The sequence below is a fragment of the Zootoca vivipara genome, chromosome 1 (genome assembly GCF_963506605.1).
Source record: "Zootoca vivipara chromosome 1, rZooViv1.1, whole genome shotgun sequence".
NCBI classification, from domain to species: Eukaryota; Metazoa; Chordata; class Lepidosauria; order Squamata; family Lacertidae; genus Zootoca; species Zootoca vivipara.
In genome coordinates this window covers 105,143,848-105,168,470 of record NC_083276.1, presented here as the reverse complement: position 1 = coordinate 105,168,470, position 24,623 = coordinate 105,143,848, and the positions used below count along the sequence as shown (strand labels likewise).

General features: G+C 46.4%; 1 protein-coding gene across 1 annotated transcript in view; it reads right to left on the bottom strand.

Moving 5' to 3' along the window:
* Positions 1 to 12,380, bottom strand: part of GALNT5 (polypeptide N-acetylgalactosaminyltransferase 5) — a 40,207-nt gene extending 27,827 nt beyond the window's left edge. The window contains exons 1-2 of the mRNA XM_035111520.2: positions 10,540 to 12,380; positions 565 to 731 (exon numbers count right to left, since the gene is read on the bottom strand). Of these exons, the coding sequence (XP_034967411.1) occupies positions 565 to 731; positions 10,540 to 11,855 (1,483 nt within the window). The 5' untranslated portion in view covers positions 11,856 to 12,380. The remainder of the gene's footprint in view (positions 1 to 564; positions 732 to 10,539) is intronic.
* Positions 12,381 to 24,623: the final 12,243 nt, after the last annotated feature.

The following is a 24,623-nucleotide window of genomic DNA, read 5'->3' as shown; positions in this document are numbered from 1 at the left end:
GTCGGTTTCAGAACCTCCTAATGGCTTTTGGCGCGTCTTTCTCCAACACAAAAGCTTTGGCAGACCCATCCTCTTTCCCCTCCTCTTTCTGCGTAATTCCGGAGTTGGGGGGATGGGTCTCCCGCCCTTATTCGCCCCTTCCTGTCCCACCTGGGACCCTGGCTCCTCTACCTTGCCTGAGCCTCGGACACGACTTCCTGCTTCCCCACTGGAATCGGAACTCTCTCTGCTTTCCCCTGTGCTCGGGGATTGGCTTGAACTCAGGAGGGGAGGGACTTCGCGATATCCCCTGTCCCTCACAATTGTTTTTATCTTGGTATTTAGTGAGAGTTTTACACATATTTGTTTTTTCATTGGGTTTGTTTATTTTAGTCATGGTTTATATATAACTGGACTGGTTTGAGTTTTGTTTTGTTCTTTGGGATTTTTTTGAGCAAATTTTCTAAATAAATAAACGGCAACCTTAAAAAAAAAAAAACACCCGACAGCATTTTTAAAAGAGCAAAATAGCTTGGAAAACAGGACATTCCACAAGCCGAAACACACTGGGAAACACCAACCAACCTTTTGTGCTGAAGTCATCCACCAGAATAACCTCTTTAATAAACTGAGGAGGGGAGCGGTTGAGGACACTGTGAACAGAGCGCAAGAGTGTGGACCACACTTCGTCAACAAAGCATATGATGATGCTGGTGGTGGGAAGGTTGTTGTGGACGAGAAGATCTCTACATCTGTAGCGAACAGAAACAGGCATAAATAGCACTGAAGCAGCACACACAAGTGGGCAAAGGCACATGCAAAAAAGACGGGAGGGTTGGTGCTTCTAACAAGTTGCCATAAAACATTTTGCCTCAAGATTGCCTCACCCTTTATATACTCGGTCGATCACTGTGCTCTGCAGAAGGGGGTCTCATGCAGACTCCGCCTTACCAGGAAGTCCATTCCATATGATATAGAAAGAGGGCCTTTAGCGTGGTTGCACCTACCTTTGGAATCTCCTCTAGACAGCTGCTGCCACTGTCGTCTTTTTGGAGCCTTTTGATGGCCTCCCTCTTTCAACAAAGCCTTTATCACAGCCTGCATCTGCACTGGAAATCTTTCCCACTGTTTTTATATATGGAAATGTTTGTAATTGTTTTCTGCTTCTCTTATTTTACGGTTGTGACTGTTTTTTTGATTGTGTATTTTTTTAAAATTGTTTTAACCTGCCCTGGCAACCCATGATAAAATCCAAATAAATGCTAGTGGTGTTTTAAACCGAAAGGAACGAAGGGAACCAAGGAGCAAATTTCCATGTAGCACTATGATGCTGGTCAGCAGCACCAGGGGTTGAGCTGGCAAGAGACGAAGTGGTTATACTTTCCGGTCAGGAGCTAACATCAGTAAGAATAGATGGTGTTAATGAGTCTCCTTTTAATGGAGAGGAGCTTCCTAAAATACAGAGATTAGTTGCTATAATTTCTGATTTTTTTGCCACTTGGGCAGACTCAATCAAAACACCACCACCACCATCACCATTATCATGTAGTGGTACCCAATTAGCTTAGCACTGCAGTACCTGTGTTTTTCAAAAGCCAAGAAATGGAGCCCCTATTGTTTGAAGAACTTGGTATCTCTGTCATAGCTCTTGTTATGTGAATGGTGTCAAGGAGGCCCTGCGTGGGTTATGCGGACCCCCCTAGGGTCCACCGGCCACCAACTGGGAACCACTGATCTAGTCTACAGTCTGCATTGCTGCTAGTCAGCTTCTGTGTTTAAGAGAGCATCTGCCAGCTCAGAACAAGCAGGGTGGCCAACCTTGTCTTGAAAAACCAAGACGCACAAATTATTTTTCCAGAGGAGTAACCTTATTTTTTTTTTCAATGGCTTGGCAAGTGCAGTGTGCTATAATGAACTGAAGTCAGGAGAAGTGAAAGAGCAGATGTCCTGTGGATTTTGTAGCATATGGAAGCCAGCTGTAGAGGGCGGGGTGTGTGTGAATCCCAAGGTATAATCTAAGAAACAGAAAAAGCACCCAGTGGCTATTTAAAGTGAAAACCAATGCATGGCTTGCCTGCGATCCTGACATCCATCTCGCTACCTGATTAGCGTTGCAACAGACAACTGTTCATTATCCACCTGCACTGTGACAACTTATGGGCGACCAGCAAAAGCATGGTAGATAAAAAGCACAGGTGTAGAATAGGAGCAAATCTTCTTTCCTGTCGTCTAAAAAGCTGTGGAGTTGCATGTGGCAGGGTGGAGCAGCAGATACAATATCAGGACCGGGAAAATATGAGTACATATCCTCCCTTAACCATAGAACTCACTGGCTGACTTGGGGACTTTTGGGGTAATACTTCCTCTCAAGAGTTTTTGAGGGCTGGGTGGAGAAATGCAGTGTTTGAAATTAGCCAGGCGCTAGGCACATTTTGTGCCTGACTATTGACCGCTTGCATCCAAGTGAAGATGCCTGAGGAGTTTTGGATCTTGGCTGTTTTCTCACACCATATCCCATCAGATTAAACCATCAGATTAAATTTCTGGAACCGAAATGCTTTTTCTGTGCAGCCTGAGCAGGAGCAATGAAATACATTATAGCTAATTGTTGTAGCTTGTCTTCGCTTACTCCAGCCCACTGCCCTGCTCACAATTGTGCAGAATATTCTTACATTTTGAATGATCCATGTCACCATTAAGAAAAAAAAGATGTAGGAGTAGACAAATATATATGTGGACTATCCCTGGATAAAGTTTTCAAAGCTCAAGGTTGGCATCGGAACTAGCCAGATGTTTAACTGATAATCAGTCAAAGACAGCCCATCCTTTTTTAGAGCAGGCATCCCCAAACTGCGGCCCTCCAGATGTTTTGGCCTACAAATCCCATGATCCCTAGCTAACAGGGCCAGTGGACGGGGATGATGGGAATTGTAGTCCAAAACATCTGGAGGGCCGAAGTTTGGGGATGCCTGCTTTAGAGCCTTCTTGGCCAAAAATGACAGCTAGTGTCATTCGTTTCTGGCAACTGCAACCTTGGTTTTAAGGAGCCGTTTGACACCTAGCTTGTGCATATGAGTTTCTAACAATGGAGAAATGGCATGATGTGATACACACACCTTGGAGGCAGAACAGTAAACGAACGGTAATAACAGCAATGTGTAAAACATGCAGCACAGTTTTAAACACAAAAGAGCTCTTAGACCACCTCGAACACAGTCCCTTTAAGAAGAACATTAGAAGTGTTCTGCTGGATCAGACCAATGGCCCATCTAGTCCAACATCCTGTCCTCACAATGGACAACCAGATGCCCACAGGAAGCTGACAGATAGGACCTGAGCTCAAGAGCACTGTCCCCCTCTAGCGGTTTCCAGCAACTGCTTTTCAGAAAGATACTGTCTGAGACTGTGGAGGCAAAGCACAATGTACCCTCCATGAACTGGCCCAGGCACCCCCAAACTCGGCCCTCCAGCTGTTTTGGGACTACAATTCCCATCATCCCTGACCACTGGTCCTTTTAGCTAGGGATGATGGGAGTTGTAGTCCCAAAACAGCTGGATGGCCGAGTTTGGGGATGCCTGAACTGGACTAATCCTCGCCACCACTGCCTCCTTGTGGGAGAGAGTTCTCTCCAATTTAAGTGTGTGCTTCATGAGGAAGCAATTTCTTCCTGGGAAGCTTCAAAATGGAACCTCTGTTAGGCCTAGGTACAATGGGCCAAGGGAAATGTAGTTCCCATAGCTCCTCACATGCCCAGGAGCCATGGGAACTACAAACCTATGGTCCCTTGAGTCTAGGATGTCAGCACTAAAGGGAGCCCTTCTTCTGAATCTCTCCATTGCTGTCACAACCACTACGAGGATAGGAAATGGGAGGAGCAACTGGCAGGATTGCGAACTGGGCTGGACCTGAAATTTGGTTGGCTATTGGGGTGTGTGTGTGAAAAACCACACACACAACAACAAATTTCAGTCTCGTCTAATTACTGTAGTTAAACTAACCCTGGGGGCTCCTTAGAACAGAATGCAAGCTCAATACAGTATTCCGAAGTGATTTTCAGTTTGGAAACAAATACAAAAAATCCTAGTTTTATTCCGGAAGAGGTGGAAAATGGATTTCTAGTACACTCTAGTGGCTGCAGGCAGGATGTAAGAAATTGCTGTAGTTTTTCCGTGCTTCATAGAAGTAGGAATGTGAGAAGATAAAAAAGATAAAAGATAAAAAAGAAGATAAAAAAACACACTGAAATGTTAAGACTCCAGCAATAAGGAAAAACAGCTAAAATGCCTATTTAGCACCAACAATATTTCCTTAGCTGATATGTGGCCATTTGTCCTTGTTAATCATGATTAAATAAATCACTGTGGAACACTGCAGCCAAAGCAGGCTGCAGAGACTGGGAGCTGCAGGGCCAGTTAAGTTAAAACCTTGAACTGGGCCAATTATTTTATTGGCAAAATAAAATAATAATAATTTATTATTTATACCCCACCCATCTGGCCGGGTCCCCACCACCACTCAGGGAGGCTTCCAACACACATTAAAATAGCATAGATTAAAAACTTCCCTAAACAGGGCTGCCTTCAGGTATTTTCTAAATGTCAGGTAGTTGTTTATCTCTCTGACCTCTGATGGGAGGGCGTTCCACAGGGCGGGTGCTACTACCGAGAAGGCCCTCTGCCTGGTTCCCTGTTGCTTTGCTTCTCGCAATGAAAAGGTACTTTAAATGTAAAACATAAAAAATGCAAAACAGAACATTGCAACTGCTTCTGAAGCCATTCCCCAGGCATCCCTGCCATGTAAGGTTACGTGGGTGGTGACTGGAGAGGGTCTTCTCGGGTGTTGCATCCCAGCTAGGAAGCGGTCTCCCTGGGGATGCTTGCTGGCAGCCCAATTCAATGGAAGGGCTTTGACCAACGCACCCCACTCTCTTCCTCCCTCTGTGTTTACTACAACTGGTTTTCGTATTTCTGTTGTGTTTGTAGTCACTTTGAGACATTTCTAAGAGCAAAGCGACTAACTACTGTAGCAACCATAATAATATCTGCAAAACTTTTGTTGTTGTTGTTGTTAGCTTGTCAAAATAAAAGCCTCTCATTTCGCTCTACCTAAGCCAGCAAACACTGATGTCTGCAAAGCAACAAGGTCTGAATGTAGCCCACTAGGCCTATACTGTATATCAAGAAGGAACAGCACAAAATCTGCAGATCTGAGGGGCGATAAAATTTTCTCCCATTTCAATGAATTTGTCATTTCATATCATGGCAGTAAAAAGAAGAAGGAGGCAAAGGGCTGGGTCAGGTCTGAGTCTTTCCTGCTTGAACAAAAGGCTGAAGGGAAAGCATTTCTCTCCATTCCTATTTGCAATTCATTGGTGGGCTTGATGTGGTGCCTTCGCTCCCTAAGCGCCAATATCTTCAAGGGGATCTTGAGAAGGCCACAACATCCTACCAAAGAACTTCTCACAGAGTCAATTCTCTCGATTGTTCCTTGAGAATGTTTTATGTGGTTGTTGTCTCTACCCCCATCCGTATCTTTGCCTCCCTTGCCTCTGGGACGTTTTGTTTGGGGAGATGGCTGGAATTTCCAAGCAGCCCTCACAGGAAGGGAAGTGCGGCTCAATGACAGAGCACATGCTCTGCGTGCCGAAAGTCCCAGGTTTGATCCTTGGCATCTCCAGTTAGAAAGAGAGAAAGAGAAAGAGAAAGAGAGAGAGATGATGGAAAAGATGCTGGAGAGCCACAGCCGTCAGAGTAGAGAATCTTGGCTTGATGAAAAAAATGGCCTGAGCTGGTATAAGGCAGCTATATTCACTGCTGGTGCTATGAGGTAGGCGCATGTAAGGTGAACCTGTAATATTTGGTGCAAGCGTCCCCTCCAATTACACAGGGGTTACGTCCCGGGCCCCCGTGCACATAAGTGTAATTGCATAAAGTGGGTGGGGTATAATTGCATAAAGAGGTGGGGTACCAACACCCCCAGGACAATTTCACCTGAGTGGCAAGGAAGACGGGAAAAGGCGGGTGGGGGGAGGGGTAGCAGAACGAGACGGAGAAAAATACAAATAGAAAAGGAGGTGGCAGAAAGAGAGAGAGAGAGAGACAGAGAGAGAGACAGAGAGAGAGAGAGAGAGAAAGAAAGAAAGAAAGAAAGAAAGAAAGAAAGAAAGAAAGAAAGAAAGAGAAAAAGAGAGTCATAACAACTTTGGATTTGGACCTCACCTACCTGGCCCTGCCCCCCCCCAAAAAAAACAAATTGCTCCTGTGGCAATGTAGCCCTTGGCTACATTTACACCATACATTTAAAACTTATTTCTTCCTCAAAGAACGCTGGGAACTGTAGTTTGTTAAGGGCGCTGGGAATAATAGCTGTCTCTGTATGTACGAGGGGGTAAACTACAGTTCCCACGATTCCTGGGGGAGGGAGACAATATGTGCTTTAAATGTATGGTGTGTACACCAACCTCGACAGTAAAAGCGTTACCTCAAGCCCTGCACTAGGATAAAACAAACTCCCAGGGCATTTTAAATAATTTAAACATGGCTAAAATCATCATCATCATCATCAAAATGAGAGTGTGGGGTTTTTTTTTTTAAAAAAAAACCACACACACATCCACCACCCTAAGCAGATTTTCAAGGAGGAAATACGTGTTTGCCAAAGCAAACTTTTCAGCATGTTCACAGTGGAGAAACTTGTTCAGCGCCAACAATATACTCACACAACTTCCTTGTCGACATATGCAGAGCAAACAAGTTGCTTTGCCGATGTGAACAATGAAAGCTAAGGGTGTCCCGTGTCAGTGGCTGACTGTTTGCTTGTTTGGAGTCTGCAACCGGCCTATCCTAGCCGATACACCCTGACACACTTTGGCAACTGATTTCCCACATGGGCAGGAATGTTCCTTCTCCAAAGCTGATAAGCTAAGCAAAAAAAGGAAAGCCTTGTGCTCCGCATTCAAGGCTGCAAAAAGAAACAGTCTCTCCCCACAAACACCCCTTTGAGTGAACGTGTGTCACTAACTGTTCTGCTAGCTTTGGAGTAACAGTGTAGGCTACCTAATCTGATGGACAACTTTCCAGTTTTCTGTGTGTATTCCGATGCCTGAATTAACACTCCCACAGCAGGGCTGGGCATCTTGATCGAGAAAACTGCAGGCTCATTTCTCTAGACACCACTTCTACTTTGGACTCTGACACAGCGCCCTGAATGCACATGCCCTGCAGATTTATGCTGTTGTGGGACTTACTTTCGATTAAGAAAGGATAGCGGAAAAGCTTAGTCTGGTGGTTAAGGCCACAATCCTATGGCCACTTAATGAGGTAATACTCAGGGCCAGACCAGGACATTTTGCTGCCTGAGGTGGGTAATATGGCGTTCCCTCCCGCACAATTCCATATCGAGAAGCTGACAAGACTGGCCATCAAACCTCACTTCAGCTCTACAAATGTGAGTCCTCCTATACACCGGAGGGCAGCTGGCTAGCTTAGGGAGCAGCACAGAGCAGGCCGTGTCCTGCTCCGCCCTCCCAGCTTCTATCGCCTGAGGCTGCCGCCTCACTCTGCCTAATGGTAGGACTGGCAACAACAGGCACACCTATTCATTGAAAATGTTTTACAAGCCACATTATCTTATCAAACCAGTGCTAATGAAGCACGACAGATAAAGGGCAAGGAACTAGATCCGGTCGGCTGCCTAGATCCTTCTGTCCCCACCCCCACCAGCCAACATCAGAATGATTTTGCCCACAGGTTTTAAAGTTTAAATTGGAGGAGGGGAAGATGCCTCTCACAAAACTTTGTAGTGCTAACAATCAGCTGATCTTCGGAGCTTGCACTGAGCCCATACGCAGCGTGGTGCAAGCACCAACCATCAGCCGATAGTCAGGTGTTCAAAGGGATGCGTGCCGTTCTGTTAGAGTCCTGCTGGTCAGCTGATGGCCAGGGCTTGCAAACCCCTTTTGGACCTAGACACACACCTGACGACATACACGGCATCTGGGACAGCTCAGTTGTTAAGAGCATGATATTCTTAATCTCAGGATTTTGAGTTTGAGCCCCGTGTTGGGCAAAAGATTCCTGCATTGCAGAGGGTGGGGCTAAATGACCCTTGTGGTTTCCTTCAACTGTACAATCCTATGAGGGCTAGGGCAGATGGGTGACTTGGTTGAGGAAGCTGAGGGGGTGTTCATTAGGCCTGCGGGCTGGAGGTTCCTCAATGCTGCAATTGGCCAACAATAAGATTAGGGAGCAGGTCCTATTGGAATAAGTAGGACTGGCTTTTGAGCAGAACTGCTTCAGATTGTGCTGCTTGAATTCAGTGCAAGGGATCACACAAGATTCTTGAAGCTCAAGCATCTTCCCATTATTTTCCCCAGCCCTCATACACTTGAGAAGTGGCTGAGCCACGTCCCAATGTTTGAGTTCCTCCACATCGCCCTTCAAAAGAGTTGACTTTGTCTTCTCTTACAGCAAGGCGCTGGATTTGCCTGGGAGAATTCCCCCACTTAACGCTTGAGAGTTTATAATAATGGCTCTCAGGCTGAACTGCTGCGCAAACAGAAAATATTAGAACAATCCACAGCCGCTCTGGAAAATATACCTGCCCCCCCCACTCTATATTGAGTGCCGCAATCAAGAAATTCAGAGAATCAGCTCGCTCCCAGCATCAAATCGAGTAAGGAAAGCTCTCTCTTGAAGTGCTTCCTTGCCATCAGAGGAGCTTAACAGATATTCTATATATTGCCAACACGTCAGAATGATCTACAGTGGAAAAAAACTCATGTTCCAGGATGGAGTCCCAGTGTGATCAATGGTTAGAGCGATGGACCCTCTGGACCTCCAGATGTCATGGACTACAACTCCCATCATCCCAGACCACTGGCAGTGGCGGAGCTTCATGCTCTGGCACTGGGGGTGGGGCGCGCCTCCCGGAGGGCCGTGGCACACGTTCCGGGGGCGGGGCAGGCACCCGCGATGGTGCCCCTTGGAGCCTGCCGCTCGGGGCGGCCCGCCCCCACTGCCCCTATCTTCCTACGTCCCTGACCACTGGACATGCTGGCTGGAGGTGATGGGAGTTGAAGTCCAACAGCTGCTCACTTGCCGAGGCTCCAAGGAAACCTGTACTGTTTGCGTGTTGGGGCTTTTTTTGCAACACACAGTTGGAAGGAAGAGACATGATGTTGGGGTGGAGCTGAAAGAGCAACCCCACTCTGAATTAAACACTCCATTGCCCTGCATGTTCTTTTTGTTAATTTTCTTGGGTTACACAGAACACCTCAACAGACCCAAGAGCATCCTGTTCCAGACATTTCTTCAATTATACTGCCACCTAGTGCCCAGGTTAGGTTAGCATTCAACCAAGCCAGGACCTGCTATCTACACAGTACAGTGGTACCTCTACTTACGAACAACTCTACTTACGAATATTTCTACTTACGAATGGATCTTCGTCTGCCATCTTGGATGCGGTTTAGATAGGATTTTTTCTACTTACGAATTTTTAAATAGGGTTGCTTTGACTTATGAATTTTTTCTCCTAATGCATTCCTATGGGATTTGACTTACAATTTTTTTCTACTTACGAATGTGCGTTCGGAACACATTAAATTCGTAAGTAGAGGTACCACTGTATAGGAATCAAGCCACCACTATAGAGAACAGCTACAATGCCATGAACTATGAAGCCAGGCAATATAGTAATGAAACTTTTCATACTATGGGCCTATCACAGTACAGTGATTACCTATCAACAACACGGCTCAGATTTGGAGAGCTAGTGTGAGCCAGAAAACAGGGTTCATTGAGAACCTTAAAAAACTTTAGCTCAATTCTCAGCTTAGCTGCAGGAAAAAGGTAGCATTATTCAGGGACACAGGGATTTGTTTACTATAAGTATATTATTATTATTATTATTATTATTATTATTATTGCATGCTAGCATGTGTAAGGCTGGATGTTAAAATTTAAGAAACGGTAATTATAAACACACATATTAAATTAACGTGTTAATTTGGATTAATTTAGACTATATAGGATGCTTGTTTTCAATTGATACTTTAGGTTAAAGTGGGAGCCAGTCTTAAAACTGTGTACAGTGGTACTTAGGTGTCAAACTTAATCCGTTCTGTGAGTTCGTTTGACTCTCGGAACCGTTCGAAAACCAAGGCGCGGCTTCCAATTGGCTGCAGAAGCTTCCTGCACTCAAGCGGAAGCCGCAGAAGCCATGTCAGACATTCGGCTTCCAAAAAACATACGCAAACCAGAACTTCCAGGTTTGTGGCATTCAGGAGGTGATGAGTTTGGGAGCCAAGCCATTTGACAACCAAGATACCACAGTACAAAGGTAGTACTTGCACCCAGTATATGAAAAGCATTGTTGTGGCATCCCATAAAATGAATGGGGATGGGTTTCTTTTTACACGAAATGTTAATGTTTCCATTGCTGCTCAATATTTATTGGCAACTAACGCTAAGCAACTGGCATAAAATCCATTTGATCATTGGGCAATTAATGCTAGCCCAAGTCTAGACTTGTGCAAGGCAAGAATTCGGGTCTCTTACCCAGCGGGCCTTGTGTCCTCGATGGCTCGGTCTAGTGGGATGAGGTCACTTAGGAAGACATTGAAGTTCCCCTCCTTCCACCTCCTTTTTGCCTCCTCTTCCTTTTCGCCTGGGACCACTGCCGGGCGCCCATACTGACCCAGCGCTTTGGGGTCCCTTGGGGCCAAGGTCCTATCAATAGTAAACACTTTGTGAAACTTGGCCCTTTCTGTGAAATGGGTCCCATTGGTTTGCCTTGATTGGTCCTGATGGGCGGAACGGACCCCATCTGCCTTCCCTAGCTCAGCCCTTTCAACTGGAATAACTTTTAGGGTCGTCGCCGCAGCCCCCTTAAGAGCGGCCTCCTGGGTCGCACCCGCCGCTCTCGGTTCCTCTTGGTTTTTGCCCGCAGTCACTTGCGCCTTCTTCCCGACGGCTCCACGTCCTCCGTCTTCGGGAGCGGGCGCGGCCGCCGAGACCACCCGCGCTCCCTCCTTGCTTATAAGCACCACTTGGTTAGGCAGGATGACTTTTGCACCGGCAATTCTGGCCTCCTCCTCCTCGGACAGCTTTCCTGGACGTGGCGCACCCGGAGACTTCTGCGCTGCTTCCAAAGCGGCAGGCAAATCCAGCCCCCCGGGCCGCTTTGCGGGGACATTTGGCCCGCTCAGTAGCCCGGGGCTGCCCAGAGTTCCGTTGGCGGGCAAGCCAGCCAAGGCGCCTTTCTCCCCTAATCCACCTTCGGGTATAAAAACCGCCGCCGCCTCCTCTCTCCCTTTGGATCCCGTGCTTAACGGCCCAGGCCCTTTCGCGGCGACTTTGCTTCCGACGGCAGGAGCGTCGAGCGCCCGCCCCGGCGACCCGCTGGCAAAAGGCGGCTTTGTGGGCGGCGGGCGAGGGGGCCCGGCCCCCGCGCTCGATTTCTTCTCCGCGGGGGCGGCCGCAGCATGGGTCCGGACGTCGACGGCGGCCGTCCAGTGCAGTCCGGGAGCTGCTGCCGCTGCCGCCGCTTGGGGGGTTGCGCGCCTCCATTGGGCGCCCGGCTTCCCCCTCTTCTTGCTTGGGCCGCCGCGTCCCTTCTCCTCGAGGCCCCTTGGCAGCGCCCCTGGCGGCGCCCGGAGCTCCTCTCCTGCTCGGGCGCCGTCGAGGCTCTTCTTCTCCCGCCAGCCGCGCAGCCTCTCCCGCCGCACCATCTCCTCCTTGAGGACGCGGGTGTTGATCTCGCCGAAGGAGAGGCGCAGCGCTGCCATGTCGAAGAGCAGCCACACCACCGAGGCGGCGAAGATGAAGGCCAAGGCTCGCCCGCTGCCTCGGAAAAGCTTCCGGAGCTTGTTCATCTCGGGAGAGAGGAAAGTTCTCCTCAGGTCGCTCCGGGCACAGCCCGAGGCCCTCCTTCCCGGCTCGGGAGGCTTCCTAGGCCTGCTGCTCTAGCCGAGGCTGCCGCTGCCCGCTGCCCGCCCTGGGCATCTCGATCTCGGGGGAGCCTCCGCCGCCGCGCCGGCCGCCTGTTGCTCCCTGCCTGCGTGGCATCGTCTCCGGGGCTCGGCGCGCGACTCGCAGCCACGCGGCATGGCCCGAGCGCCCCCGGGGCCACTTGCTTGATGGTCTCCCCGCCCGCCTCGCCTCTTCGCCCGGACCCTTCCTCCAGGCTAGACGCACCCTGCCCTGGCTGGGCTGGGAAGGAACCTTGCAGGCGGCTGCAGCAGATCAGCTGCTGGAGAAATTGCTCCCTTTCTCTCTTCCCGCTTCCCCCACCCCCTCTCCGCTCTCATTCCTCCTCTGTAACCCAACACCTTCCCGGAGCAGCAAACAACCTCCAGCTTTGCAAAGTTCCTGAAAGAGTGCCGCGTGGCTCCTTGGCTGCTGCCACCTCCCGACCTCGACCCGGTTGCGCCTTTGCAAACACTGGCAGCGAAGATCTGCTTTGTGGTTTGAAGCTGGCGATTCCTCGTCACCGGGAAAATTCTCCCTTTCTGATTGTTAGTATCGTGATTATTTATTAAATTTGTATTCTTTCCCTTCACCCGAAGATCCCAGGGCGGTTCGCCACAGAAAAATGCAAAAATACCAAATACATCATAAAACTAAAACAAACCAAGACTTGCTTCCTCAAGAAAAGGGGTCATTGTTGGGACACTGATAGCTCTTTGAAAAAACAGAGTTGCATGCAGTTCTGGGGTACAGTAAGGATTTCTTCTCTCTCTCTCTCTCTCTCTCTCTCTCTCTCTCTCTCTCTCTCTCTCTCTCTCTCTCTATTTATAATAAATATTTTTAAGATAGGACTTTGCTGTGTCCATTGGCAGCCTGCTCTGCCAGCAATGGAACAAGCGGTGTCCCTTGAGAAATAACTTGCTTCTGAGCATATTAAAAAATCACCCCACTGCTGAGACATCGCAGAGGGTCTTAAGGCCACCACCCTTCAAAGATGTTTTGCATAAGGCAGGACTGAATAGCATGTTTTCAACCATGCAGCTACATTCCCTCAAGAGGAAACTTCTGAGGTCTGTGTTCCAGTGCTGCGTATGGGTTCCAGTTACAGCAGTGGGTGGAGTCAGAGTCAAAAAGTGGGTGGAGCAACAGGTGTGACTCAACCTTTGTACAGTAGGCTACATTCCATGCATGCAAAAGTCAAAGGTGTATACAACCCCCCTCCCCCGATCTTGCTCTATCCAGGCAAGAAAGAGGCACTATCACAATTCAAGGATGATTTCCACCACTCAGGCAAAAGCACTTGAGAGTGTGGAGCAGGGTCTCTTGAGGGCTGTGGCCCAGGAAAAGTCCTGATAGGCCTGGAAGTTTAATACATGCATTAAACTCCTGGGCCTAAGGGTATATTCACATTAGTGGCTTGAAACACAGAAACACATCTGCATGTACACAATTGTTGGCATCGGGGTGAGGATGTCTTCACCCAATTGACATGACTTTTTCAGTTTCCCAGGCCCTGCAAACCCCCTAGAACTCCTATTCATTTGCATGCTCATCCTCACAGGCACAGACTATGTTCCCACTACCGCTTATTGCGCATCCAGTTTTCTAGTTTGACTGAAACTGGTTTGAGGTGGGGGGACACATCAAACAGCAGTATGTGTTGCTGGAGTTTATATATCACACCACGGGGCAGTTTACAACAAAGTAACACAACAGGCGACAAAGTACATATATAACATATACAGTTGGACAGTGTTCTCGAAGCTACGAACATGAGTTTGACCAAACTGCGGGAGGGAGTGGAAGACAGGAGTGCTTGGCGTGCTCTGGTCCATGGGGTCACGAAGAGTCGGACACGACTAAACGATTAAACAACAACAACAACACAGTCATACCTCATGTTGCGTCCGCTGTGGGTTGCATTTTTCCGGGTTGCAAACCTGGCAGACCCGGAAGTGTTTACTTCCTGTTTACTTCCGGGTTCCGCCGTGCGCGCATGCGCAAAAGCGTTCTTCGCGCTTCGCACATGCGCAAAAGCGCTCTATCGTGCTTTCGCGCATGCGCTCTATCACCGCTCTGTTTGCGGACTTTTCGGGGTGCGAACGGCACCCTGGAACGGATTGGGTCCGCAACCCGAGGTACCACTGTATATACTATTATTTAGTAGATACCTAATAATATAGGTATCAACTAAATAATACGTGTTTAGTGGCAAGTATAAAAAATGAAGTTTTTTTTAAACAAATAAAAACCAGCAACATACAGAAACAGTGTGCTAAGTGCAAATATCATCTCTGTGCAAAGTAAAAACAAAAATTGAATAACACAGTTTTCTGCCCTTTCATGAAAACCAAAATCTTCCTGAGGCAGTTGCCTCACTCTGCCTATTGATAGAAGTGGCCTTGCGAGCCCAGGGCCTAGGATGCAACATGCTCCAAATGGAAGTTTTCACACTGAGGCCCCGAAAGCCCCCACACCCCTACCCCAGGGCAGCAGCCTCTGATAGCAACAAATCACAGTCAGCGGCCAGCCCAAATAAAACGGGATGTTTTGAGCCAATTCCTATCTGCCAAATGAATGAATTATTCACAGTGAATGAAGGGGAATACCCTCACTGTGAATCTGGTGCTTGCATATTATGAATCATGAAACATTTCACAGCTGGAAATGGCATGGTCAAACAGCTCCACCGCAAACTTTGCCATCTGGTTTTCCTGCTCAGCAAATACAAACGTGCAGGGTTTGTTTGAGCAGACTTGCTCAACATGGGGTAGCAGCCTTTATGGGTATGAACTGGTTAATTAACTCCAGACCACTCTTAACATTAGAAAAATACTGAGGGTCAGCCTCACACCGGCAAGGAAATCTGGTGTTAAATAAAACACATGGGTTTTTATTAGATTCTTTTAAGTGCAGGGCTTCAGAAGCAGAGGTTGTTGCTCAGTAATAGAAGAAGAAATCAAGGCATCTCAGGTGTCAGAGCAACCTGGGGTCTTCAGAAAGGAATGGACCACATACTTTACAAACACTGAGGTCTACCTCTGAGGGCATTCTGGCAGTTCCCTCACCATGAGACGTGAGGTTACACAAAACCAGGCAGAGGGTCTTCTCAGTAGTGGCTCCCTTCTTGTGGAACACCCATCAGATGTCAAGGAGATACAACCTTTAGAAGACATCTGAAGAAAGCCTTATATAGGGAAGATTTTAATGTTAATGCTTTATTATGTTTCTGTATATTCTGGAAGTAACACAGAGTGGCTGGGGGAACTGAGTAGGTCACAGGCCTGGGCAGGCCGGGTCTTCCTGTTATATACCTGCTGGGATTGACAAGGCATCTGACCCTGAATCTCATAGCTCTCCTGACAAGTGCCGTGGTCTGCAGCCGCAGTGTGGAACTAAAGGATGAGATTGCCCACTCTTCTATTCAAATTAGGCCCCAGTGTTTTTGTTAACAATCCCCTTCTCAATTAAGTAATCAATTTTAATCTAGAGTTTAAATTCTCAAAACTTTCTTATTTGTTAATTTGAGCAAGTAAACTACTGCTCTCACTTCATTACAAATAGTATTTCTACCTGCAACACACTTGTAGTTAACCAACTAGAAGGATTACTGTTAATAGCACCAGTTTTCCTATAACTTGATATTGCTGGATAGTTTTGATGAATTGCAAAAGCATTTTTAGCTTGCTTTCTGTTGCCACCCTGGAACTTTTCTTTATTAGTTCCACTTTGTTTTGTACGATTCCTTGCAAATGAAGGAAAACAACTTTTCTCCTTGTATATGATGATAATATAACTTTGGTTACTGAGGACAAACAAGATTTTACAAAAACAAGATTCAGCACAGGCCTGGCCAGGACATAGGCATCCTGACTGTGACAAAGGTGACCTGTGTGCTTTCTTTCTTGATTAACAGCTGTTGGGAACTTCAAGGTCCCTGTTCTCCCTTCCTACAGTCTTTGTACTGGACCTGGAGACTCCAATAGAGAGCATTCCATGTCAAGAAGGAGAGCATGTGGGCACCCTATCAAGTGACAGGGTAGGAGCTACACGGAGCAGGGCCTTTTCACTGGTGGTGCCCATTATATGCCTCACTCTTCCAAGACCTGCTCTCTTTTGGCCTGTATTTTGGAGCTTTATAATTTAGGAAGACTTTGGAAGAACTGGTTGACAAGTCTTATCAGTTGCTGACGTTTGATTGGATTTTATTTGCTGCTATTCTGGGCTTCTGGTGCACCAGGGTTTAAACCAGCGTAATAGAGCTGGCCAGGATGCCAGAAGGGATACAATTTAGGAGCTTTCTCCATTATCTGCACAGCAGAGAGTGTTCAGTCAACAGTGCCAAGGCTGAGCTGAAGCATTCCCTGCTGGTTACCTGCTTTCAGCAATAGGGGTTGCTGTTTGGTAGCACCCAATTGATTAGCTGTCAGATTCTAGAGCTCCCTATTGATGGCTCTTAGGTAATTCACAAGATACAGAGTCCATTCAAAAAACACAGTGTTCATTCATAAAGCAGTAACATAAATATCCATTGCTACATGTTGGGTGTCTGTTTCAGCGGTTGAACGTACAGGTTTATGGCCATGCTGTAGTGTAGTGCTTATGCGACTGTGAATAAAAGGTGGCTGGGCTCATTGTCTTGGGGTTTGGGGGGTGGTGGAGAGAGGTGACAAAACTTATTTCCAATAAGTGCCCCGCTTTATTTCCATAATAAGTCCTTGAGTCTGTATTCTGAATAGTGACACCAGGGCTTGTCAGTCTAACCCCTGCACAGTCTCATCAGGGCTGACCTTAAGGCAATTCTAGCAATTTGGCCAAATTGAGCTCCACTTGCTGCTTCTAAGGGCCCCCACACCATAGCTGCCAAGTTTTCCCTTTTCTCGCGAGGAAACCTATTCAGCATAAGGGAAAATCCCTTAAAATAAGGGATAACTTGGCAGCTATGCCCCACACACCAGGGCAATTTAGATGGATTATATTTATATCTATAAGATTTTGCAGACTTTGGATGTGAACTGGGGCCCTACAAAAAAATCAAGTTGTGCCCCACTGCTTCAAATTGGGCCCCACTGGCTAACCCTGAGTCTCATAGTTGCTGGGCCTGAGTTGCCCTGCATGAAGTCTTGGGTTTGCAATTTTGGGGGAGGGGAGACTGCGGCACTGGAGAGAGGGCAGACTGGTGAGGCCCCCTAGAGTTGCCCTGCCCTCGCATGAAGTCTTGGGGTTGCAATTTTGGGAGAGGGGAGACTGCCCACCTTCGCCCAACTTCTTGTTCTTTGCAGTCCTGCCTCTGCGCTACATGGAATCTGTCTCGATGCTAAGCTTACATGAACATGTGTCTTTCGGACCAAGGATGCAATAACGCATGAGTGAATATTAGGTTTCTTTTGAATATTCATGCAAATTCCGTTAAGTATTTCATGCTCACAATTTCATAATTGAACTTTGATTCCAGTGCTTCAGATTTGTACCATTCATGTGGAAAATTTGTCACTTTGCAACTTCACACTTTACCACATTGCCAGCATTTGCCACTTTACTAATGTTTTGTTAGCACTCACATAAGTGGTAATTAGATGTTAGCGTTCTTGCATGCCTAAAGACTTGTTACGTGACATGGAGTAACTAATTATAAGAATAGTTGTTCTGTCTTTCATATTTCCCGATGAATCGTCTAATGGCAAGCAGGAGCCGTTCCCTTTCGTAGAGGGCACACATCTCTGCCTGAATATTTATGCAGCTTTTCTCATTTCAGCCTTGAAACCAATTTGGACTGCCTCGTCTGAGGGTGCGCACATTTATTTATTTGCAAATATGTCTGTACTGTCAAACATTAAAACAAAACGGGGAGTGAACAACAGCATAAAACAATCAATAAAATTATATCAATAAAGCAAATTACAATTAACAATTCAATGAATCAGATTAACAACACAAATGGATCTTCCCACAGGGAAAGCCTGAGTGAAGAAATGTGTTTTAAGCAGACACCTACGGTAAATACCATTACTGATATTTGGTGGGAATGCATTCCAAAGGCCTGTTTTGTTTGTTTGTTTTTAAAGACATAAGACAAACCTTAGGAACGTGTAACACTACAAATAGTGTCATTCCTGAGGAACACAGCAACTGGGCAGGGGTATATAGGCGCTGGGAGAGGAACAGGGGTGCGGGGGGAGCGCACTGCCCCTGGCAGCACGATCCCGGTGGGGTGCCATTGCGGCTGCTCCCTACCCTGGGCGCCATGCCCCCAGGACGCGTGCCACGCCCCCAGGACACGCATCACGCCCCTGTGGGCAGCATGCCACGCCTCCAAGAAACACACCAGCCACGCCCTCGCCTGCTCTCCGCCCCCTGCCAGAGCTTGAAGCTCCACCACTGTATATAAGCAATGGATGCTATTTGTCTATTATGCCAAATGGGGCACTTACCTTTTCTCTCAACTAAAAGGCCCCAGATCTTGTAACATTTTCCCATAGAGGAGTTCCTCCAACCCCTTGATGATTTTGGTTGCCTCTTCCTGAAACATTTCCAGAACTACCGTGTTTCTCATATTATAAGACATGTCTTATATTTATTTTTTCCTCAAAAAAACACACTATGGCTTATTTTCAAGGGATGTCTTATTTTTTTCCTCCTCCTCCTGCCGCGGCCGGCATTGCTGCTGCGCCTATCACTATGTCTTATTTTCGGGGTATGGCTTATATTCCTTGAATGCTTAAAATCCTGCTATGGCTTATTTTATGGGTATGTCTTAAAATATGAGAAACAGGGTACAGCTGGGGGGGGGGCATACCTAGGAGTTGGCCAGTTTCGCTCCCACCAGTTTCGCTCCTGGGATGTGTGTGTGTGCAAAAAAACCAAAAACACCTCTGCACACTGATACATCTCCTTGCTAAGGGTGCAAGGGAGCTTAGGCACACCTCTGTCTACAGTAGCTTTCTTGAGGTTATGTGAACAGAGTTGTGCATATTATTCTAAACATGGTTGTACCATAGATCTGTATAGTATTTTTGGCCCCTTTCCTAATGATCCCTGGCACGGAATATGCACTCCCCCCCCCACACACATTGGGTCAGCATCTTCAATGAGCTTCAATGAGCACTACAAACTCAAAGATTTCATTCCCGGGGAAATATGTTATCTTTTGGAGTGGGAAGGTTGCCCCAAGGTGGACCACTACGTATTTGCTTGCATTGAATGGCACTTGTCATTTTATTCCCAGTTCATTCAGTTTGGAGAGATCCTTTAGGAGCTACTGGAGTTAAGGAATAATGCTTTCCACTTCCTGTGAAAATAAAAATGCCAGTAGTTAGTCAGAGCTGTCTCTAGAACTAATTGTAACACTTGCAATCTCCTGTTAGGCAGAGAGCAGAACTGATGCTCACTAGAGTGGTACCTCAGCAGGTTACAAACGCTTTGGGTTACAAACGCTTCAGGTTACAGACTCCGCTAACCCGGAAGCAGTACCTCGGGTTAAGAACTTTACTTCAGGATGAGAACAGAAATCTTGCTCTAGCAGCATGGTGGCAGCAGGAGGCCCCATTAGCTAAAGTGGTGCTTCAGGTTAAGAACAGTTTCAGGTTAAGAACAGACCTCCAGAACAAATTAAGTTCTAAACCCAAGGTACCACTGTACTGGTCAAGTTGAAACCTCAACGCCATATGCATGTGATTTCTGGCCTAGGTCATATCTGTAATTTTATTTTATTTGTTTTTAGTAGTATCTTTCTTTTTCAGTTTCACTAAAGGCTTGAGTTGAAAGCAAAATTGGCAAAGAAATTATTGTGCTATGTAATGTTATGTAATGTAATGTCGGTTTCTTCCTTTCAGGGAGAAAACAATCTTGTAAAGGCAAAGCAAGCCTGTGAAAAACCAGAGATGAAGATATGTTTGCTTTGGAATCTGCTCACAAGGACTCAGAATTAAAACAACATCAGGTCTCTGCAAATTTGCATAAGGGTCATGTTTGGCTAATATGTGTCTTGTAAAAGCAGACAGCATGTTTTAAATAAAAGATTATAAAACATGACCTGGCAACATTTTTTTTTAAATTTTCAAATTATGCATGAAGTGTGCAATAAATTAATTAGGGACTTCATGAAGAGGAAAGTAAAACAACTAGTTACCAGTGTGCAGTATTCAGTAATGTGAAGTATTTTCTACCACTGCTAAATATAATCTGTCTCATAAAATGATCCATTGGTGAATTATTGCTGCGTAATATGATATATGTAGTTTATTAACAGTACCATTAATTACTATTAGAGCAGAGAAGCACTGAAAATCTGGTATACATATCAACAAATGCAAAAGCAGATGGTTGAAATTAACGAAACACGATCCGTTGCTGAACTCATTACCTAATTAGATTATTACATCAAAACAGTTAAACCAAATTTGTCAGGTTATCGGCAGAGAGCTACAGAATGTAGGAATCTGCAAAATAATGCAGCAGCTCAAGGAATGGACAGGAAGGCAAAAATAAATAAAAAATCTGTATGCTTGCTTCTATCCACTAGCTAGATTGGGACTGAAAAAACAGAAATCTGATTGTGGAGTTCAAATTTATAGAACATGTTTCATGTAACTATTATCTGGTGTAAGTAATATTCTAATGGGTAATATTCATAGAGTTATAGCAAGGCTGGGGAACTTTTTTCAAGCATAGGGCAATAGGCCCTTGAGGGCAACTTCCAGGGTCCACCGACCAGGGAAGGGTGGGGCCCAAGGCACAATGGGTGGAGCAATGGATGAGACTCCTACCATTGTATCGCAAGGTGTACTCCAGCCATGCAAACGCCAAGAGATTCCTACACTCGCTCCACTCCCAAACCTATCTCTGTCCTCTATCCAGGCAAACAACAAAAGTCATTATCCCAGTGCAAGGACCTGTTCCAGGCAGGCAAGATTACTTAAGCAGAGCACAGGGCAAGGCTGAGGAGGATGGTAGCCTGGGAAGGCGTCATAGCCTGGAAAGAGTCTCAAGGACCTTGGTTGGTTGCCGTTGAGGGGCCTGGTAGGAAGTTTTTCCAATTGGCAAATTGGCACCGGCCATTTGGTTTTTCGCCTACCTCATAGCAATACGTCACAACTCTTGGTTTGGCGGTTAGGCATTGGAATATTAATGTTGAAGTCAGGAGGAGGGGAGGTAGCACCATCACCTGCCCCGAAAAATGGAGGGGTATTCCGTTAAAGGATTCCGGGGACGTGGCCCTGCCCGAAGCCTAAGGAGGTTAGGGCCTAAGGCATGCCCCTATTGGTGACCCCAGGGAGAGTTCCATGCTGATGTGCATCACTGGGCTCCTTGGCTGGTGGTTAACCCTTCCCGGACTCCCAACACACGGATTGGGGTTGGATATATCCAGTTAGGGTCCAATGCCTAAGCCAATACCGCTCAACATCCGTAACCAATAAAGTTCTGGACTTTTCTGCCCATTAACCTTAATTGATGTCTCATGTGTCATTATTTCCACGGGGGGGGGGGGGGGGAGGGACACAAAGGCCAAAGTCTGCTCAAAGGCTGGCCATTTACCGCATTTTGCTGCCTCATGTGGAACAGGTACAATCTGTCCACAAGACCTTAGGAACAGTTTTCTGGTGAGATTATATATATATGGGTTTAAATATTCACAGTCGTTTTCCCTCCCGCAAATGATATTCTTGCTAGGGAACCAATTTGGCAGAATGAGAGACTAAAGAGTTGCAAACAGAACTAGAAAAGAGTTACATACAAAATGGCAATGAATATTCATGTCAGATTCTTAGCAGCTCTCTGACGTGTGGAAACGTGGGAAGGCTCCAGAAATTCTTGTCCATCCCCCGTCCCCGTCCCCAGTTTTTTTTAATAAAAAATATTGTCTGATATTATTGCTATAGCTCAAACTGAGTTTCTGCTATGCTTTCCCCGCACCCCAGTTCAAGGCTTCCTATGCAGCAAGAGAACTCAATGAACAGGACTGCATGAATCTGCCTGTTGATGAGGCCATTTGCAAGCAGCTTTTCACATGCGGTAAAGATGCAGCAATGCTGTGAATGAGCAAGGCTATGGTCTCTCTGGGCTTTCAGGCATGGAATGTCCCCAGCTCTACCTAAAGTGGGTAGGGATTGAACCTTGCACCTTCTTGCATGCAATGCAGATGCTCTTCCACTGAGCTATGACCATTCCCTATGAAGATGAATCCCAGGTTCAGTCTCTAATTTAAAGGGCTGGTAGCAAGTAATGGGAAAGGCCTGAGAGCTGCTGACAGTTGGAGCAGGCAGAGTGCACACATTGGGGTTTAGCAATCAATCACTCTTCACTCAGAACTGCGAATTGTAGCTCTGAGAGGGGAATGAGGGTCTTCTAAGAATCCTCAACACCCTAAACAAACTACAGCTCCCAGAATTCTTTGGGGGTTTAAAGTGGTACCACAGTGCTTTGAATGTATTGTGTAAATGTGGCCAGAGCCAGTGCTTTTTTCCCGGGGGGGGGGGGGGACACAGGGGTACGCATAGTACTCCTAAACATTTTGTGACTCTAATGGGAAAAGAAACAACATTGTTTTAAAAAATTAGTTTCTTCTCTAGCACGGTGAATCATCAGTTCCGTTGCTACCCCCGATGGCGGCCTCATTTCCAGTCACGGTGTTTCCTGAGTCTCCTGAGACGGAATGAGAGTACCCCTAAACATTTTTTTTTAGAAAAAACACACTGCCCAGAGCCATGTGTGCCTCATAGCCTCCCCTGTGCCCCATACCTTTTCTGCAACCTAGGTGCTGTGGAGAATGTTATCCTGTCACCAGTGTTGATAAGATGCAATTGTCCATCTGGTCAGCTTCGTTTGTGGAATAGGGTGTGTGGGTGCCATCTTGTCCTTTGCCTCAGGCAGGCAAATGCTTTGAGTATTTCACATTGTATAAGCAGAGACGCTGGGAGACAGTTTCAAGGACTAAGGCCATTATAAATGTCCACTTTCCCCTTCTTGATCAACGAACTAAAATAGATGTAAGTTTTTCCAAGCGTCATTCTTTTTGAAGGTTATTAAAGTCAACAGATGAGGCAACATCTCTCCAAGCCTGCTTTCTTACAGAAGCACCATGATGTATCAGTTGCAGAATGTTTAGCTGAACACTTACTCATTTCAAGTCCTGAACCATACGTGTAAGCAATATTTGGGGACTCTTTTTATTTTTGGCACATTTATAAAGTTTGTTTTCTTATTATATTTATATCCCACCTTTCCTCCAAGGAGCTCAAGGTGGCAGGCTTGGTCCACCCCCCTCTCCATTTTATTCTCACAACAATTTGGTGAGGTGAGGTGAGTTCAGCTGAAATACAGTGACTACCCCAAGGTCACCTAGTGAGCTTTGTGGCCCAGTATGAACTTGAACCTGTCTCCCAAGTCCTAGTCCAACACTTTAACCACTGCATCAGATTAGTTTTATATCAATCTTTTCCAGATATTTTAAATTAAAATGTTCCTCCTTTTTTAAAAAAACCCCTCTGGGAAAAATAGGGGGTAGCTCTGCCATTATACAGCTTTCCATGCAGATGAAGAATGAGCTGCCGTTGATGTCAGGGCCGTGAGGTGCACTGGGGCTCCCATTCACTCCACTGGGCAGGACGACGCAAATCAAGCTACTTGTACCATAGCGTGTGGGAGGACAACCCCTCCTCTTCAACAGTAACCAAACATAGCTTGCCATGAGAAATAAAAAGAGGAAAAAATTATCAAATGTGAAATGGAAACGACAAACTGGGAGATCAGCCAATGCTAGGAGAACATGGCCAGACAGAAAACATTTCATTGAGGGAACTGGTTTAGAAGATACGTCCCGTCAGAGAGGAGAAGAGGGCTATGCTTGGGTAGGCAAACTAAGGCTGGGGCCCAGATCCGACCCAATCGCCTTCTAAATCCTTTCATTTAAAATGCATCTCTGGGTTATTTGTGGGGCATAGGAATTTGTTCATTCCCTCCCCCCAATATATATATATATATATATAGTCTGGCCCCCCACAAGGTCTGAGGGACAGTGGACAGGCCCCCTGCTGAAAAAGTTTGCTGACCCCTGGCTTAAAACTTCCCTGTGCTCATCAGGGCTTCTGACCCACTTAAAAATAATAATGATAATTTTATTATTTGTACCCCGCCCATCTGCCTGGGTTGCCGCAGCCACTCTGGGCAGCTCCCAGCGTAAACAAAACTATAAAAAAATGTTAAACATTAAAAACTTCCAGATACAAGGCTGCCTTCCGATGCCTTCCAAAGGTTATGTAGTTACTTATCTCCTTGACATCTGATGGGAGGGTGTTCCACAGGGTGGGCACCACGACTGCCACTTCCCTTTCATGCAAGAGCGCGCAAAAGAGCCATTCTGCAATGCCAAGACACCTTCCTGTGTGACCTCCTGCAGAGTATGAGGAGCTGCCATTGGAAGTGGCTTTAGGATGCTATCCTACACACACACACACACACACACACACACACACACGCACGCACACACATGCTTACATTGAACTCCATAGGGCTTGCCTCTCAGTAAGCATGCGTAGGATTATCCACTATTCAACTATAGGAGAAATAAACTAAAGCAGAGAAGGTTTTCCCCTTTAGCTATTAAAAAAAGAGATTTGTCATTCACTTGGAAAAAAGTATTGTTGCATGAGAATTGCACCATTTGTTCGCCACAAGGT